The sequence below is a fragment of the Furipterus horrens genome, unplaced genomic scaffold (genome assembly GCF_987537825.1).
Source record: "Furipterus horrens unplaced genomic scaffold, mFurHor1.1.pri manual_scaffold_10, whole genome shotgun sequence".
Classification (NCBI taxonomy): Eukaryota; Metazoa; Chordata; class Mammalia; order Chiroptera; family Furipteridae; genus Furipterus; species Furipterus horrens.
The window spans coordinates 10,239,555-10,259,677 of record NW_028327180.1 but is presented as its reverse complement, the minus strand read 5'-3'; the positions used below and the strand labels follow the sequence as shown (position 1 = coordinate 10,259,677).

General features: G+C 41.5%; 1 protein-coding gene across 1 annotated transcript in view; it reads left to right on the top strand.

Moving 5' to 3' along the window:
* Positions 1–16,232, top strand: part of SLC7A11 (solute carrier family 7 member 11) — a 66,820-nt gene extending 50,588 nt beyond the window's left edge. The window contains exons 8-12 of the mRNA XM_090288730.1: positions 1,143–1,246; positions 2,598–2,694; positions 4,208–4,357; positions 5,992–6,169; positions 15,432–16,232. Of these exons, the coding sequence (XP_090144856.1) occupies positions 1,143–1,246; positions 2,598–2,694; positions 4,208–4,357; positions 5,992–6,169; positions 15,432–15,499 (597 nt within the window). The 3' untranslated portion in view covers positions 15,500–16,232. The remainder of the gene's footprint in view (positions 1–1,142; positions 1,247–2,597; positions 2,695–4,207; positions 4,358–5,991; positions 6,170–15,431) is intronic.
* The last annotated feature ends 3,891 nt before the right edge of the window (positions 16,233–20,123 follow it).

The window sequence follows — 20,123 nt, the reverse complement described above, 5'->3', positions numbered from 1 at the left end:
TATTTTGTATAAAAGTTTAGGTAGTAAGAGAGCCTTTGTTCATGATCTCATAATAATAAAGGGGGAACAATAACTTCCCATGATTAGATGTCAATTCCCCTAAAAATAGTCACGATCACCTCATGTCAGCAACATCCACAGGGAACAAGTGATGTCATTTCATGTGAACCTATGTATGAGTGATGGTATTAACAGAGTCTCAGCTGCTGCTGTAAGTTCTAGCAGACGCCCAGACGTGCAGAGCTTGCTGACGTGGGTCGGTCACCTCGCGGCACCAGACAGAGGGCAGCACTCCCACTGTGAGCCTGATGTGGTCCGTTAGCTACACAGCCCCCACTGCATCAAGGACAAGTCAAGAATCCCACCTTATTTTTTAATTTTTATTTTTATTTGGAAAACACATCCATTAGGCCATGGCCCCAAAGGGAATTTCAGACGTTCTGTTTGTGGTATCTTCTGTGGCTTGATTTCCTTGGGCTTGGACTTGTATTCGAACCTTTTTATGGGAAACCACAGAAGAAATGCCCAGATAATGGAGATGGAGGGGCTGATTTGATACACCTCAGGGATTCAGCTGATGTGCTTCCTCTGGGCAAAAGGTTTTCAGAGCATTGCATAGATAGGATGTAAATGATTAAGTCATCGTTTTTTTTTTTTTTCCTACCACATTTTTATGTCAAAATGGTGGGATTGGTATAGGAACTACGTCTTTCATGCTTCTCAGTGTACATTTGTGCGTTACTCTCAAAATGTGGCTTTCTTGGCTAAAGGGAAGGTACGGTGCAAAAGGATTTCTGTCTCCAAGAGCAGAACTTCTGAAGGAGCTTTTTCCCTTGACCAGAATGATAAAAGATTTCGGCCGGTGCTGGTAAAAATTCGGTAAATGGATCATTGCTTTTTGAAAGCAGAGAACAGGTGCTTGTTGAGGCCTTTGCCCACGTTTTTGCAACAAACAATGCCGTGGTACCTCATTTTGATTATTGTTTACAGAGTTAGTCTGACCCTAACCAAAGAGAAGGATTAGAAAACATAGACGTGTCACCAGGCTAATAGAAAGTCAGGGAGCGAGTCTGGCATAAATGGTTTAATTTGATTCCACTTCCTGGCAAAGCAGTCATTGGCGCCTTTCTGTCTCTCACCAGACCTTTTCTGAGCGGCTACTGGGAAATTTCTCATTAGCGGTTCCCATCTTTGTGGCCCTCACCTGCTTTGGCTCCATGAACGGTGGTGTATTTGCTGTTTCCAGGTGAGTTCAAGCATTTCCAGAAATGCATTTCTGTTTTTGAGATTGGATGTGATGAGGATAACTTTGCAGAGAAACAGTGCCTCCAAGTCTGTGGTTTTTAAAGGGACAGGCAGGATGGAAGTCTCCGTCCAAGTACCAACTGCATTTCTCAGTCCGCCCATTGGAGGGCAGTGCACCTCTACGCACAGCACATCTGAGGCTGGGCATGCGGCATTTTTTTCTTAATAGAATGTCTACAGTGGAGCAACAGCTCCTTTATTTCTGGTGATAAAATCTGTTGTTTCTCTGAAAGTGACAAGAAAAAAAGTAAAGTAAGAGACACCAGAAATTACCACCCCACCCCATCTGTATCCCTATTGCTTTCTTTGATGCAAAAGTCCCTTTTGTTTTAATAACATAAGATTAAAACCCAGTCAGATAAATATGAATGTTAGATGTGTTGTCATCCTTAAAAATAAAGAGGCCAGTTGTTTACCAGGAAAATGAGCTTATTTGGAAGTAGCAAAGGAGCTGCAATTGAGGCAAAACTGTAGGAGAGTCCAGAAAATACAGGATGGGGGCTTGCTTTTAGAGAGGATAGGAGGTTGCTGGGAGGGGCCGTTTTGATGGAAAGGCCATTGGAAGAGAGGGAGACTTCAGGGTTGTGGCTTCTCACCAGCTGGGTTATTGCTGGGCAAGGAGAACAGTGTCTTTCCTCCTGCCGAGGTCGAGAAGGAAGGATCTTCCTGTTGAGCTCCCCTTTCAGGACTTCCCAACTCCATTTTAAATGAGGCTTCCTTTATTCATGTTCACAGTGTGTGTGTACATGTGCCTCTGTGTGTGTGTGCATGTGCCTCTGTGTGTGTGTACGTGTGCCTCTGTGTGTGTGTATGTGTGCCTCTGTGTGTGTACATGTGCCTCTGTGTGTGTGTGCATTCCTGTGTGTGTATGTACATGTGCCTCTGTGTGTGCCTGTACCTCTGTGTGTGTGCACGTGTGCCTCTGTGTGTGTGTGCCTGTGTGTGTGTGTGTGTTGGGTTGAATTGGGTAGACAGTACACATACAATACTGGGAACCTAGAACTAAATTCATCATCAGCTATTTATATGTAGGGAGAGCTGTGCTGAGTCAGATGCTGCTTTGTTTCTCCTCAAAGAAGAATAAATAATACGTTGGCAGATTTTATTAAATTCTAAGTCAGATTTCTCATGATGTTCTCTACCTTATCTAAAAAGTGAAAGTTAAGTAATCACCTAAGAAATGTTTGAACCATTTGGTATGAAAAAGATGCAAGCCTTCTAGCTTTCTGGGGTTTTTCCCTCTGCAACGATCAATTATACAGTCAACTCCACCCCCATTTCTCTCTCATCAGGTTATTCTATGTTGCGTCCCGAGAGGGTCACCTTCCAGAAATCCTCTCCATGATTCATGTCCGCAAGCACACTCCTCTGCCAGCTGTTATTGTTTTGGTAATGCATATTAACAAGTTCCTCTCAATATAACCTCGAATAACAGGTTAGCAAGGAGGGTGTCACACCAGCCTGTAGAGAGTGCTTTTCTTTCTCGTCCATTGCAACATTGGCTCTAGGTATATCCTGAAGGAGTCTGGGAGGCAGGTTGTTTCCCCTGCTTCCCTTGACTCAATATTTCTGAGGCAGATTTGATGCGATCGGACAATAACCGCATCACCTTTTTTTTTTTTTTCACATTTTGTAGACATTTCTGAGATGTAGGGGAAATGATTTAGCTTGGCTTCTGTCATGGACGTAGGACCTGGCAGGAAAGCGTGGACAGTGATAAGTCCCAATTCTAAGTACTAGGGTGGAGCTAAAAACTACAGTCCCAAATGAGGCAGATGTCTCATCGTGGGCTCCTTATTATGAAATGCACACAAAATCAGAGGAAAAAAAATAAAAAGCCATGAAATCCTAGACAGCGCAGTGATTCTGTGATTAAAAGTGAGACATCAGAGAGCAGCCCCACATGGGAAGAAATGAAAGCACCAACCCTTAAATCTGAGTTGCAGAATCGTTTATGCCGAGAAGGGTATTTGTGAATCGGGGGACACAGAAGACTGTGTAAGGTTAACGGTCCTCACATACCCACAGGCAATGTTGTAGTTATAGTTTCTTTTACCTACGATTTTGTAACATTTTTCTGAAATGGAATCTGCTATCAGGAGCACCATAGAATTCATTGAGCATTTTTTTTTAATGCTTTTAATTTGTTTCAAAATATTTCCCTGAAATTTCTTTGCAAAGTATGCAGCCCTCTCCATGAGGAATCTGGAAGGTAATGGTCACTTGTGGGGACAGAATGTACTATTCCGTGAAGAGGGCTTTTGTTTTGAGCCACAGCTATCAGTCACGCCGTCCTTGGCATGGGCAGCTGCAGAGACCCGCTGTGCTGATCTCTGGCTGCGTTCTTCCCTGCGGTCCTGAGGGTCACCCGGGTCAGGCACACGGGGAGAGGGAGCGGTGGGGAAGGAAAGGTCAATGTTTTGCGTTCAGGGCCTGACAGTGGCGCCTAGAAGGGCTGTGTTTCTTCTGTGCATAGCCAAGAGCTCCACAGACCTCACGGGTGGGGCTTTCTGCAGACTTTCCAATAGGTTGCCCTTTGGTTATTGTTTTCAGTTATTGATCAATCATCATCACCTTCTCTGAGTCTTTACATTTTGAGTCACTGAGAATGACTTGCAAAAACACAGCCTCTTCCATCAAATGTAAGAGCAACTAAAACCCAAACATCTGTATAAAATTCCTTCTGAGTAATTGGTGGTAACAATGGCCCTCTCATTCTGTCACGGGTGCGTAAAGAGATTTTAAGAGCAGAACAAAGGCAGGAGGTTAGGTTTTAATCGTAATGGTAGTTTGTCCGTATAAATAATCATTTGAAAAGGATAATAGTGATGTCTGTTACTGTCGGCTCTCACCTGTGTTCTCTTGAACTCACCCAGCATGATTTTTGTCCCCCTCCCCCCAGTATCCTCTGACGGTGGTGATGCTCTTCTCGGGGGACCTCTACAGTCTTCTGAATTTCCTCAGTTTTGCCAGGTGGCTTTTTATTGGGCTGGCGGTTGCTGGTCTGATTTATCTTCGCTACAAACGCCCAGATATGCATCGCCCTTTCAAGGTAACCTTGACCATCTTGATGGGCTTCCGTTCATCTTTCTCCCGATACCTAGCCCTCCCTTCAGCGTACCTCGATGATGGGGAGCCTGGGTGGGGAGCACCGTCCTCTTCCCTAAGGGGCTTAACTCTTGCAGGTAGTGCCTTCATAGTGGATTGATTTCAGCTTGGAAAGAGAGTTCATCACTTTTTTTTTTTTTTAAATGTGATGTGCTGAACTTCGTATGCCATACTTTTGAAAAGAGGTGGCATTAATAGAGGATGTTTGTTATGCTGATTAGTCATGATGTGTCCAATGATCTGATCAATTCAAAGTAGGGGACACTTTGATCTATCTTTATGTTGAATATCTGTAGACAGCCAGACTGAGAGTGAGTCAGATGCATATGGAATTGTGTCACTTATTAAAACTCTAAAAAGGATGCTTCCTGACAAAAAACAGGCACTGTATATTTTTTAAAGGTTATGACTTATTACATAGCTCTTTTTCTTCATTATAAACTCTAGAAGGAATAAAATGTAAAATATAAAGGGAAAGTGAAAACGTATGAACCTACCACTTAATAGAAAGCACATTAACCGTAACTAAGCATCCTCTAGAGAGGGCTGAAGGACCTGCTCCTCATCTCCCGCAGCCTTGAACATTCATAGATTGATTTGTCCTCACTGTTTATAACAGATAAGGTTGTCAGTTATATTGTTAGAATTTGTTGCTAATTATATTCACTGTCTAATCCCGGCAACATCTTCATTAGCGGTTGAATAGGAGTTGGGCTGTTTTGGTCCTGTCGTTTCTTATTGTGATTCCCCAACAGAAAATCAATATCACCTGAAAGGATTTAACATGTAACTAGCAGCCCATGGTCTTGGCTCTACATTAAAGTGGATTCCAATCATAATTACCAAAAGAGCCCATCTTCTAATACCAAAAGCGGAGATTGAAGTGGTACTTAACTAGTAAACTAATTCAAAGAGAACTCTTGCAATGAAACACATTTGTTTATCCTTGGTTTTATTCTATCTAAAGATATACAGTATTCCCTCACTTATCACGGGTATTAGGTTCTAGACACCCCCACCCCAGCCCCCACGATAGGTGAAAATCCGCAAAGTAGGAACCTTACATTTATTTTAGTATTTATATATATTTTAAGGCTTTATAAACCCTTCCCACACACTTATAAACTGTTCCCAGTCCCTTATTAACCTTTCCCACTCTCTTATTAACCTTTTCCACACTTTTATAAACACTACTTATGTTCTTAAACATATTCTACACTCGTAAACCTATGTAACTTTAACAATATACGTATACAGTACTGCAGAATCCCGCGATACAGCGAAAAATTCATGATAAATAATTAAATATAATATTTTAAAAAATCCCGCGATACAGTGAGGCCGCGATAAGTGAACCGTGATATAGAGAGGGACTACTGTATTTTTTTAATTAAGGGAATATGATGAATACATTCTCTGTGCCCCTTTAAAGAGATTTTGCTACTAAGGTAAGGTAGGATGGTGCCTGTCACCTGGTCATGTGACCAAAGTATGACCCCCGTTACATGAGGACTTCTCATCACGAAGCACCGTCTCCTGCATGGGCGGGAAGTGATTCATTTCTGTGCTCTGTTCCAGGTGCCGCTGTTCATCCCAGCGCTGTTTTCCTTCACGTGTTTCTTCATGGTTGCCCTTTCCCTTTATTCGGATCCATTTAGTACGGGGATTGGCTTCGTCATCACACTGACTGGGGTCCCTGCATATTACCTTTTCATTATATGGGACAAGAAACCCACGTGGTTTAGAAGAATGTCAGGTGAGTCTTTGAAGCAGTTTCAGAGACTGTGTTATAGAAAACTCATCTATGTGTCTCTGCATAACGCACATCTTCATGTTTAAAATTGTAGGTGGGACAACTGCTAGTTTGAATATATTATTGCATTTTAACTATAACCGAAGAAGGAAAGGTGGGAAGCATGTTTAGGGAGCAGTCACTGAATTCTTTCAGGGCAGTATGTAGTTGGGTGGCTTTGTCCCTTCTTAGGAGAATAGCTTTCTTAGATAGAAGTTTACCAGCAGTTCTGAAAATGGCCGCATTGCTCTCCTAAATCCTTTACTAGCCTAATTATTTTATTCTAGGTTGAATGCAGTTTAGTGATTTCATATCACAACAGACTCCTTGACAGTGATATCAGATTTGGTGGGGAGTTAGGCAGAGACTTACAAAGGTCTTAAATACCATGATTCTAGCAGCACCCTATTTACTAGGCACGGTAAGCCACGCAAGGGTCAAAAGACCAGCAAGAACAAGGAAGAGAAGAATCATAGCTCTCATTTATTGTGGGATTCCATGGATTAGCACAGACATGACCTTAATTATTCTTTAAAAACCTTCGAAGGTGGGACAGTTATTATTCCTATTTTATGAACTTCGAGTTACAACATGGGAGAATTCACGTAACTTGTCATAAGTCATATAGATATTAGGTAGAAGAGCTGGAATTCATACTCAGGCAGTTTTGTATTGTAGAATAATCATCCGGGAGACAGTGAGACTGGTGAGACCCAGGGAGGGTCTGAACGCAGGCCGTAATGGCAGGGTCCAAAAGAAAGTGAAAATATATTAAAAAGGAAACACCCTCGGAGCTTGGTGACCCGGTAAGTCAGAGGAGGAGAACACAGTAGGTCAGTAGTAGGAAAGGCGCTTAGGAACAGCCGCTGTTGAAAGCCCAGCCCTCTGTCCTAGACTTTGCCAGGGGACCCCTGTCCCTTGTGTTATCATCGCTTTCCATCCTCCCCAAGATTCATGGGTGACAGGGTGTTATTCCTACCCCCAGGTGGGGAACCCGGGCCTCAGGGAGGGCAGATTTTATTGTTGAGTGTCCAGAGCTTAACCCATTGAGGCAGGATTTGAATCCACATCTGCTGGACTGCAAACTCTGTGATTTTTCTCGATCAGGTGCCTGGGGGAAGGGAGAGAGAGGTCAAAAATAGAGCCAGAGAAACAGATACGTTTTTGTGGGTGGGTTTGGTGAGTTTAGAAAAGAACTTTTGTTCTCAGTTGTTTTAATTTACTTACTTTACCATAATTAATTTTTAAAAGTTCAACAAAAAATTCAGAGAGATGTCAGATAAAATTGTTAATATCAGGGCTACTAAAAATAAAGTTAAATAAATAACTTGGTGTATGTAGTACAACTCTAGTGCACTGCGTGAACTCATTTAGAAGCCAGTCGTTGAAAAGAGAGTTTTGCTATCATTCCTCTTTATTAGCTTTTCATTAGTATTTGGTATCTTTAGACCTCATTTATACTATTTGTACTGAAGCTTGTTTCCTAGCTGGCGACATGATTCCCCAAAGTGGCATTACTCTCAAAGTTAGGTTCCTTAAGGCTAACATGGTCACTCTGATTGCCCAGCCGAATATTTCATCTCTATTTCTTGTTAGATCACATTAGTTTTCTGTAGAATATTTTTAGTTATGTTTTCTCAGTTGTAGGCAATACGATTCTGAAAAAACAAAAACATCTTGGTAAATAGTGTTTACCATTAGAATTGCTTTCCTCATTATCAATGCCCAGGACAGATTAATGGTCATTGCTGTGAGGCCTGGGTCGGTCTCAGGTCCTGGCCAGAGATAGGTAAGACCCTGGAGCACCATGAGCATGTAGGACAGAAGAGCTGGCAGCCCTAGAGTTGGAGACAGTTCCTTGTTCGCTCCTACTTAGTAGGCATTTTGTTCCTCCTGCTTGTAGTCAGCCAACTGTAAAACTTCTTTCTTTTCGTTAACATGTATGTATCTGGTACCATTATCTTGGTCAGTGCATGCCTACTACTATGTTCCACGCTTGATCTCTCTTTGATGTGTTTCCCTGCTATTGTAATTTTAAGGTTTTGACTTATTTTTCTGTCTCTAATGATGTTTTGAACATCTCCAAGGACCCCAGATTTAGTGTTAGCCATTCGTGAAAGGAGCAGTAGCGTAGTAGTCCCATAACGGTTCTTTGGTTCTCAGAAATGCCAGTAAGTCTTACCAAGGAGCGTGGCAATTCTGCCTCAAAATTGCGCTCACTGTCACCCTTTATCTTTATAGCTGCCTTGAAAGTCCTTCCTTGATTTTGTTTGATTTTCCTCTTAGGCAGCATTCTTGTAATAATAATAAAAAAATTTATAGTATTTATTGCTGCAATAGCAAGTCCTTTCCTGGCGTTTGGCCCAAACAGAACACACACACACAGGCACACAGAGCGGCGGAGTCCCGCGCCAGGCTGCCGCCTCTTCCCTCACTGCCTCCACGTGAACTTGGGGACCAGAGGGCCTTTGCTCAGGGCACATCATTCAGTAATTTAACATCATTGTCTTGCTGGGTAACATTCTTTAGCCTGTGTATCATCCTTCATTTTTACCCTAATACGCACGAGCCTATCAGCCTGGTGAAATGACAGTCCCTCAGAACACATGTCACTGAGGGTGTGTCCATCCCAAATGCAAGACCACCGCTCAGCTGTCAGGAAGTGGTGAAAAGCCACTCAGCCCGGGCAGCCAGGGAACGCCCGAACCTGCGCGTGTGAGGTGTTCAGAGAGCCGATGAACGCATCCGGCCACAGGATGCCAGTATTGAACCGCGTTCGGTTTGACAGCATTCCTCGGGCGGAAAAAAAATGGGCTCTGGAGGGAAGACACACACAGAAAGCATTTTCCTGCCGTCTGTGACAGAGTGCGTCCTTCTTCTGGATGTTGATTTTTATTTATTTATAGAAACACGAGCTTCTCACCCAAGGAAAGCGGGGCAGATACCCCACAGACATGCTCAGATTCCTGGTGATACCTAGCCCCGGCTGGCCCCGGCCAGGCTCCAGGTAGCCGCTTCCCTTGACTGCCCGGATTGATGACCCAGACCCTGAGAGTGAGCAGGGCGACTGGACGTGGGGCCCTCTTGCTCAGGGCGAGATATGGAGGACGGCTGCATTTAAACAAAATCTTCGATGGTAAAGACTCGCACTGGGCAGTCCCAGAAGAATGGCTGTATGCATCTCCGTGGATGGTGACCAGGCAATTCCAGAGCCCTAAAGTCACGGGACGCGGACAGTGTGCTGCTATGGCTGCATTTATGAGACCTCAGTGAGGGCTCCTTAATGCATTTGACAGGCGCTTCATGCAGCCCGCAGTGCTGCGTGTACAATGCGTCAGGCGTGAATACATTTCCCAGGGGCCCAAACGAGACCATCCGCACGGAAAGGTTCTGAGGCCTTTTAGTAGGTACTATTATTCTTATCCCAGCCTCTGGGAAAGATTGTTCTTGTGGTAATATTTCATGACTTCTGGCTGTAGGTCCTGTGCTTGTGCCAGGTGTGGTTGGGAAATCAGATTCTGCAAAACCGGTTGTTGTTTCTGCTGATTTCAGGAACACCTGCTGAATGTGAAAGGTCAAGTTGAAACTTTGGCGGTTGCCATTTGGTCTTGCAGGTTGTAGTTCCTGAAAACGGCAAATGGAGACTCACTGGCTCAGCTTTATTTGAATAAAGAATACCACAAGGTTGATTATCTGCAAAGCCAAAGGGCACACATGAGCATGTATGTTACTGAATGCCACATCCCTGGGCTTTTCCAGGCAAGCAGGAAGCTTCCTCAGAGGCACACTTGGGTCTGTGAGCACCTGTCTGAGCCCATGGCTGTAGAAAACCTAGACGAAAATGCTGGTGTGGGAAGGACAGCCTCTCAGAGCCAAAATCAGTCCCTCTGCCCAAACCTCCGTAATGATGAAGATTACCCAATTCCTGAAGTTCTGAGAGAGCACAGGAAGGCCACGGAGACGCAGGACTGATGGAATGTGGAGGAAGAGAAATGGCTGGGCGGGCGGAACCAAAAAGGAGGTTCTTTTGGCTCCAGACGTGCAATGGAATAGAAGATCCAGACTGAACGAACATTCAGGAAAGAAACTGTCACACTTTTAGGAAAGCATTGGGGTCTCTCAGTTGCTCTCCCTTTGTCTGGACCTGATGCAGTGTTGTGACCTGGGTGAGCAAGATGTCTAAGAAAACAGACGGCCAGTGGTCCCAGAATACAGCAGCACACTTTGGAAGAGGATTCTGTTTTGAACATGGAGGAGCAGATGCTGAATACATAAGGCAGTTATTAAAAAAAAAAACAAAAAGGAAAATCTCAGTAGATAAGTACATGAATACACATACACACACACACACACACACGCAGCAGGTGTGGCGATAGTTCAGGTAGCTGCAGCAGAGGGCGGGAGGGCTGGTGAGGATGTCAGTTTAACACCGCTGCTGTGCAGTTGACCATGGAAGGCACCTCAAGGCCTCCTGTTTCGCCCTTTCACATGGCTCTAGCTCCTTCTCTGCCTACAAAGCCATGTTTTTCTACTATTAATGGACACTTTTCTACAGTTTGTTTTTCCACAATAACTTTACCAGTTTCCTTTCCTGTAAGCATGGACTTTTATTGCTCTTGCATGTTCCCATGTGCTTCATGTACATCTCAATGTAGAATGGGCTGTGACAAAGTATAATTTATTTAAGAAACATTTACAAAGAGTTTACCACTTGCCAGGGCAATGCTGGGCCCTGTATAATAGATGGATATTATAAAATGAATGTGCTGAGGAAAACAACTTTGGGGAAAACAACTGTTATAAAGCGAAGGATGAAAAAAAAAAAAAAACCAAAAAAAAAACAAACCTCTTTAGTGGGATTAAATGTTGCTTGGAAGGGACTTGTTACAGGTAATAAATCCTAAAAGAGGAGAAAGACTGTGTGTCTGGCTGAGATATGATCTGGTTCTGAAACCATCAGAAGGGAAGACGAGGGGCTCCAGGGCCAGAAGTAGTTTGAAGAGTTTCTGTAGGGACTCGTCGGCAGCCGTCCGTCTCGAGAGACGATGGTGTAGCTTCTTAAGAGTCTATCTGCACCGCCGAGAATGGCTGTGCAGTCCGACTCGGGAGTGACACGGTATCTGTCTCCTCCCGTGTTGAATCGACATCTTGCGATGACGCTGGAGTGTCCTCTCCAGTGAAGCTGAAGCTACAGAGCCTGGGCAGGGTGATATGGAGAGTCTGCTGTTGCCCATGCAGCAGAACCCCCCTCTCTTCGCAGCTGAAGGGTCCAAGGGAAAGACGGAGTCAATACAGCTTGGGTTCAGGTGCGCCGCAGGAGTTGCCGGTGTTGACTACAACGTCAAACCGACTGATTACAAAGATAAGGGGTTATCAAGAGCTAATGTCCCTGGGAACTAGAGCCACAGAGTTCTGGGACTGCTGAGATAAAATGATCTAGCCCAGTGGCTCCTACATTTTAGTCTCTACCAGAATCACAGATTTCTGGACCCTGACCTCCACTTTCTGATTCATTAAGTCTACAGTGGGACTTGGGATACCTTTCAAATGTCTCAGCTGGTCTGCTGAGTACAATTTAGGAACCACTGACCTCGTCCAAGTCCTTCATTCTTCTTTTTTAACTTAATTTATTTTTATTGAGATATAATTGCCATATAACATTGTGTAAGTTTAAAGGGCATGATATGTTGGTTTGATACAATACATTTATATATTGCAGTATGATTACTACAAGAACATTTGCTCTATCATGTCATGTATTTGTCACTTCTTTGTGTTGAGAACAGTTAAGATTTGGTCTCTGAGCAACTTTTATAATATAGTATGTTGACTATAATCACTATGTTGTGCATTAGATATCCTGAACTTATTTATTTATTAGTTGTAAGTTTGCTCCCTTAAACAACATCTCCCCAGTTCCCCCTCCTCGAGCCACTCATCATCACCATTCTACTCTGTTTTTAGAAGTTCAGCTTTCTTAGTTATTTCATACAGTATTTGTCTTTCTCTGCCTGGCTTATCTCACGTAGCACAATGTCTTCAAGGTCAACCCATGTTGTTGCAAATGGCAGGATTTCCTTCTCTCTCATAGTTAAATAATATTCCAGTGTGTGTGTGTGTGTGTGTGTGTGTGTCTATAACATCTTCTTTATCCATTCATTTGTTGATGGACTCTTGGGCTGTTTCCAAATCTTGGCTATTGTGAAGAATACCTCAAAGAACATGAGTGTGCACCTATCCCTTCGAGATACTGATTTTAATTTCTTTGGATGCCTACTCAGGAGTAAGATTGCTGGGTTATAAGGTAGTTCTATTTTTAATATTTTGAGAACTACCCCCCCCCCCCCCGTACTGTTTTCCATAATGGCTATTCTAATTTATATTTCCACCAACAATGTGTACTTGTAAGGGTTCCTCTTCCTTCACATCCTTACCAACATTTGCTATCTCTGGTCCTTTTTTTTTTTTTTTTTTAAGAATATGGATTTTTTATAATTGCCTCTCTTATGTAAGTGTCTGATGACTGTCCCAGACCGGCAGGCCTCTATGCTGCATGCAATCAACAGGGACTCTGGGACCTCCCACCTTGTCTCTGCCACTTAAAGTGTGGACTGCAGACAAGTCTAGTCCACGAACCGCTTGGTAACAGTGCCATGAGATGAGTCATAACATCCTGACACGTGCTAGGTGATGTCTCATTGTGGTTTAGTTTTGCACTTTTCTGAGGGTGAGTGATGGTGACCAACTGTTCATGTATAAGCTGGCCATGCGTATGTCTCCTCTGGGAAGTGTCTGTCCCGGTTCTTTGCCCATTTTTGAAATTGGGTTATTTTCTTTTTCTTCTCTTGAGTTATCTGAGTTCTTCATACATTTTGGATTTATGCCTTGTTAGTATTTTCTCCCACTCTGTGTGTTGTCTTTTCAACATATTGTTTTCTTTGCTGTGCCGAAGCTCTTCAGTTTAATGTAGTCACACTTGTTTTAATTTTTATTGCCTGTGCTTTCATGGCTAAACCAAGAAGTCATTGCCTAGACCAATGTCGAGGATATTTTTCTCTCTGTTTTCTTCTAGGAGTTTTGTGGTTTCAGGTCTGACATGTCAAGCTCCATTATAGTTTTTGTGCATGGTATAAGGTGGGGGTCCATTTTCTTTCTTTTGCATGTAGATAGCCAGTTTCTTGTCCTTTCCCTATGGTGGGTTCTTGGTGTCATTGTCAAAAATAAGTTAATTATCTATAGGAGTATATGTATCAGTTCTCTTTTGTTCTACTAATCTATGTGCCTATTTTTCTGCCATACTATTTTGATTACTGAGCTTTGTGGCATAGGTTGAAATCAGGTACTGTGATGTCTGCAGCTTTGTTCTTGCTCAGTATAACTTTGGTTATTTGGGGTCTTTTGTGATACCAGACAAACTTTATGACAGTTCTTTCTAGTTATGTTAGAAAGGCCATTGGGATTTTGACCAGGATTGCACTGAATCTATAGGTCAATTTGGGTCATGTGGACATTTTCATAGTATTAATTTTCTCAATCTCAGAACATGAGTTATCTTTCCATTTGTATTTTCATATAAGATGTCATCTGTGAACAGAGATCATTTTATTTCTTCCTTTCTGATATGGATGCCTTTTACTTCTTTTTTTTTTGCCTATTTGCTCTGGTTAGGACTTCCAGTGCTGTGATAAGCCATCCTTGCATTCCTGAGATGAATCTCACTTGATTATGGTGAATGATCCTTCAATGTGTTGTTGAATTTGGTTTGCTAATATTTTGCTGAGAAATTTTGTATCCATATTCATCAAGGATACTGGTCTGTGACTTTCCTTTCTTATAGTGTCTTTGTCTGACTTCGGTATCAAGGTAACGCTGCATTGTCAAACGAGTCTGGGAATGTCCCCGCCTCTTCCGCTTCTTTGAACGGTTTGAGAAGTATTGGTGTTTATCCTTTGTGTTTGGTACCATTCACCAGTGTCGCCGTCTGCTCCTGGGCTTCTCTGGGTTGTGGGTTGTGATGCGTCTGAGCCTTGAAGTGCCTGGGGCGTGGGGCTCAGGGCAGTGGCAGTGCCCCTGGCAATGATGGGTCAGAGCTGGGGCCTGGCACCGGGGGACAGGGCTTGGGGCAGCAGGAGCTATCTCAGCAATGACAGTTCAGAGTCTTAACCAGGGATGTGGGGAGAGGAGGGCTAGGCAGCAGCGGTGCAGCCCAGTAGTGGCAGCCAAAGTGTGACTAGGGACCCTGGGGGCGCAGCTCCGAGTGGAGGAGGCTGCTCCCATCATGGTGGGAAAACCCCACCTGGGGCTGAGCTGGGCAAAGAGCAGTGGCAGCTTGGGTTGCCTGTGTGCTGGGGTGCTGTGGCACCCAATGCCTGTGAGTAGGGCACAGCACCCACCTGGGAGCCCGAGGGCTACTCTCCCCTCAGCAACAACTCCGGCATCTGGGAATAGAGGCAGAAGTGAGGGTGCTCCAGCTGCTCCATTGGGGGATTGGCATGTTACAGACCACGAGAGACCTCTCCAGCAAAAGCTGTAACCATCCACAAGAGCAAGGCTTGCTGGGATTCTCCAGTTCTCCCTCCCTGGGAACCTCCTCAGGCCTCCGGCGGGGGGCTGGGGGGATGCAGGCAAAAGGCTTTCTTACCTGTGGGCCAGCCCCGAGGTTTGAGCTCTGCCAGGTTTTTGCTGCTGCTGCTTTGTTGTCTAGGGTTTTTCCTGAGCTATTTTATTCAGTTTGTCACTTTTTATTGTTTTTCTTTTTTTAAGGGGGTGATGAGCACTGGGACTTCCTAGCCTTTTCCCTTCCTGGGGTCCCTCCCAAATCCCTCATTCCTGCTGATGATGCAAATGAGGTCCTGGGAGACAAGCTGTTTTGCTGAGGAATTGATTTTAATCCCATAGGTGCAAAATCAACATAGCAACTTTAAATGGAATATGAAATGTGTTTTTGAACATTTATTTCTATATTGATTCTATTGTCTCAAAATATTTCAGCTTCCTGAAATAAAATATTAACATATTCTTGCTGAGAAGACATCATGGGAAGTCATAGAAGTGACACATTAATTGAGCATGATAAAACTTCAATGAAGTAAATAATTCTTGAAAGGACTCTATGAAATAGCAATTGTGTGTTTTTAGTATCCAACCCAAAACAGTTCATTTTTCTGTTTTCTATGCATTTCTGATTTCTGTGCATTTTTAATTTTTCTTTGTTATTTCTTTGTAGGAAGAATAACCAGAACATTACAAATAATATTGGAAGTTGTACCAGAAGAAGATTGTCATAAATTATGAATTAATGCATTTGAAATCTTGGCAATCTATCCTTGGTCTTGTTTCTGCCCAAAGGGCTGAAACAAACTATGGATGTTCACTTCATTTTATGAAAACCCAAAGGATTACAACTTTGGTGATGGACTAAAGCAATCAGTTATTTCTATTCATATCTTTCAGTGTGTTCAAACTGGTTTCTAAGAAATGTAGTTATAACTCCATGGAGTTACAGAAAGAGATATGCAACTATACCATGAGTTCACATGATTCTTGAATCCTGGTACCTACCTGTTGAGGTTAGGGGAAGAGACTATGGAATGGACAATTAATTCAGCGGTCTTTTTCTATAACATACCATGGTGAAGAACCTTCAAAACGAAGACTGAGATGTTTTCTGTATATATGGGTTTTGTAAAAACAATTTTTACATTGTAGAGATGACCATACTGTGAAAAGTGTTTTCTATTACTCTATACAGAGAAAAAAAGCAACCATTGTCATTATGGACAGAGGAAAGAAAGAAATTTGTTTACGTTGGCATTGCATTGCTTCCCCATAGATACCAATGTAGGTATCACACGTCTTTTAAGGGATGATGCTCAGAGCATTTTGAACAACGGACAGAAGGGATGTGCCTAATTTGTAATGAATACTTTAAAGAAGAGCTTCTAGGAACTGTTGTGTATGGGACAAATCCAGGACTTATGTGTAAGGACAAACCCTTGAGAATTTATTATGTTGGGATTTTTTTTTTTCACTCCTCATCAGAAGTTCTGTGGTTTGGTGAGATTTTGCTGTTTTCTCAGCAGCCCGTTGGGTCAGGAAAGGATGGAACCCCTTTCTTACAGCCAAGCAACAACCAGTTTGGTAAGCACAGTCACCTGTTTCATGAATATTTTACCCTTGATAAATTCCTCTAAACATGCCCATTTTCAAGTCTTCAGATTACAGTATGAACATAGAAAGGAAATGCCCACAATATGACGCCCCATCCTATAATCATGTCTGTGTGCAGTGATAGAGTCATTCCATACAACTTTTTTATTTCATAGTTATTTTTTCATGGTGATGGATTTTGACAGGTTGTACATTTCCTTTATATATTTTATATTCTGTTAAAATATCTCCTCGGATAAAACTGCCCAAATCCATTAAGGAAAAGGCATAATTTACATAAAAATTGAGGAAGAAATGTCATTGCTAAATAAGATTCATAACTGATGCTTCTAAAATATTTTCACCTCTATATCTAGGCTTTGTCATTAATTTCCCCACCTTAATTATCACTCAACTTGCAGAACAGACAACTGATAAAAAATTTACTAAAAGAAGAAGAAATTCTGTACACATGTTTATACCCAGGCAGGTGTTATGCTAGGCTTAGAAAATAGTGTGCAGTTTTCTACTGAGAGTTATATCATGATGAGATTTGTTAGTTATTATTTACACACATCTAAAGTTAAGTAGTTCATCATAGAGTATGTTTCATTCTTTGATTTTTTTGTCCACCTGAAAATAAGAATTTTTGAAAGCATTACACTGATTAAACTCATCAAGAAAAGATGTAGAGTTCACAGCCAATTGATCTCAGTAGTAATGATAATTCATAATTAGAGGCAATTCCAAATTCCAAATTTCAGTTTTTGCTCTTAATAACATTTAATGTAGATCTGAGAGTGACATTTTTCAGCCAAACTTAGTGTTTGGGTCTCTAAGTGAATTCATAAAAGTTTTTCCTTTTCTCTTACCATAGGGTTTCAAAATTTGATCTGTAGTTTCCATTTTCTATATCCATTTATCCATGTATCTTCCCACTGCATTGTTGCTGGAGGGAAAAATAAATTTCCTTCACGTTCCTATTTTTAAAATCTAAACCACAAAACTCTTCTTGAATTTTGTTTTGTGTAATGAGAAAAGAAAGTAAAGTCTCATGGAGAGGTCTGTGTGGTGCTGGCTGATTCCTGAGTTTAAGATGCTGATATCAACAGATGTCTCCGCATTTTATTGATTTGCTTATTTTGGGTTCTAGCTCCTATTTAAATATATCATGGTACAGGCTAAATGGAATACACATTCATTATTTTTTCCATCATTATCAAAATGATGTTTCATTATTGAAGTTCTAACACTACTGTAATCTCATTTTAACCAGACAGAAAATCAGTAATTTTTAAAGAAAGGAATGGAGATCAAGTTATATTTTAACTTAGTTTTAGGGCACATCATGACAAGACACAGGAATTCTGTAGTCAGGAAATCAGCATTCATACTTGTTGTTCGGAATGGTGTCATGCCGTAGAAAAGATCGCTGACTCCAGACCCAGCATCTACGTGAGGTGTGTGCTCTGCTTGTATGTATATTCCTGGCGCCGCTGGCCAGAATTCGGACACATTATCAGGCTATGTTAGAAATGTGTGGCAGTTTATCTAACACTAAATAACTACATTGAAACACATTTCCTGGTGTCCTATGTGTCTGGTAACATTGTTTCCCCATCTGCCATTCAAAACGTCAACAGAAGGTAAACATGAGTGTAGTTACATCACTCAACAGATCTTCATGAATGGTAATCAGTCTTCAGGAAACTGATTACTTTATCTTTATTTGAAGATAAATGTAATGATAACTAAGAAAGGGAGCATCTTTGATCTATAGCTGGTTTCTTATAGTTGAGGTATAGGTTATGGAAAGATAGACAACTAAAGATCACAGCAGCAGGAAATAAAAGTAGTGTGTAAAGTAGGAGGTAATAATATTTTGGTGTAATTTGTTATACAGTATAGTCAGTGAAATATTAAAAATTAATTGCCTGCTGTGCAGAGGTGGCTACCCTGAGAAGCTAATGAAATGGAAGCTTCAGTGCCATGCACTTTGACATGTCCCTTCCGTGGTCCTGGACCTGACTTTACATTAGGAGTTACATATAAATTTTCTTGAAGAAAATCAGCAAAATTGTGTGTACTTCTGTTCCTACATAATCAAATATCCCTTTGAGTATGGAAAGATATTTCCAGTACTTTTTCTATTAGAAATAAGCTTCGTGTATTTTATGATGTATATGAATCTTAAAATTTTTAAAAATATATTTTTTATCGGCTTGAGAGAAGGAGAAGGAGAAAGGGAGAGAGAGAGAAGGAGAGGGACAGACAGAGAGAGAGAGTGAGAGTGGTTTGTTGTTCCCCTTATTTATGCATTTCTTGGTGGCCGTTTGTCTGCCCTGACCAGGGATCTAATTGGCAACCTTGGCGTTATTGGTACGACTCTAACCAACTGCGTTACGCAGCCAGGGCCAGGATATATTTTTAAATAAAGTTGTGAGTTAGTCGAACTATCTATATATTACAGTGGCTTTTTCATAATATACATTATGGAATATGTAAGGAGAAAGTTTCACCTTTGACATGTTTTTTTTGTCAGTTCTGCATGATAGAAAAACAAATGGGATTCTAATTGTAGTTCTTTTTTTTTAGGCTGGAAAGAAATGTAGAGAGAGTTGGGATTTGAATGCAGATAAAATTTAATTTTACTTAAATATAATCTTGCTTCCTTTTACCCAATATGATATGTATGTTGGTGCCGATGGTGTTTACAGCTACATTTGACTTTCAGTTACATTTGACTTTTCTGACCAAAGTCAGGAAGGAAAGCATGTCACTGTGTACCTGGCTACAAGCTCATGGTGGATATAAATTAGAGTAGATGATGAGTCATTTTGACAGCATTTTGTTTACATTATTAATATGCAGGTAAAAGAATTATTACCCATAAATATTTTTAAGGATAATTCCCCTTAAATGACATTTTAAATCTTTTTCAGTATATGTAGTACCTTAAAGTGTCACCTCTAGGTAATATTCTAACTATACTTAAAAGATATTTTAACAACCCTTTCTAAGAAATAATCCTTTCTTCTTTTTGTTGTATTTTTCATATTAGTTGGTGTGAAGAAATAAATGTTCAATCTAGTTTTAATTTGATGCAAATAGACAAAAGCACAAATTGTGGTCTCACAGAAAGTTCACCTGTTTCCCATATGTCGTGAGATAACTGTTATTCTTTATATCCTCTAAAGATATTCTCTGATTGTTGGAATGAATCAATAAGTTCCTTTGTATTTTTTTTTGCATTATATCCTCAAGATAGGAGTGAGTCTTAATTTGAATTTATACAATTACCGATACTCTTAGAGCGTAACTACCACTTAGGCTTACCTCCTCGGTAGCGCCCCCTCTTCTCTGTTACCATTGGCTTAAAAATATCAGTGGTGGATGATAAACAGTTTCCAAATAGTTATCTGTTACATGAGTGTTTTTCAGCTGTGTAGATCCAGGGTACATTTAAAGTATCAATAACCACCATATCAGTTTTGTAGGTAACCAGCCTCTCAAGAAACTGGAGCATTGGGCAGGTGAGCACCATACCAAAATGGATGCACTGGTTTGAAAGTGAACATACTTTTTTTCCCTCAACATATACACTACTGATTTTTTTTTTTAAGTACGACTTCCAAGTGAATTAATTTATTGGTTACAAGACTTGCTTGCTGGATCCTTAGTACCTCTTGTTGAAGCCTCTCAAGGCCACTCTGAAAGCTGGAGGAAAAATAAAAACGAACGCACAGTTATCTCTTTTGCAGCAGTGACT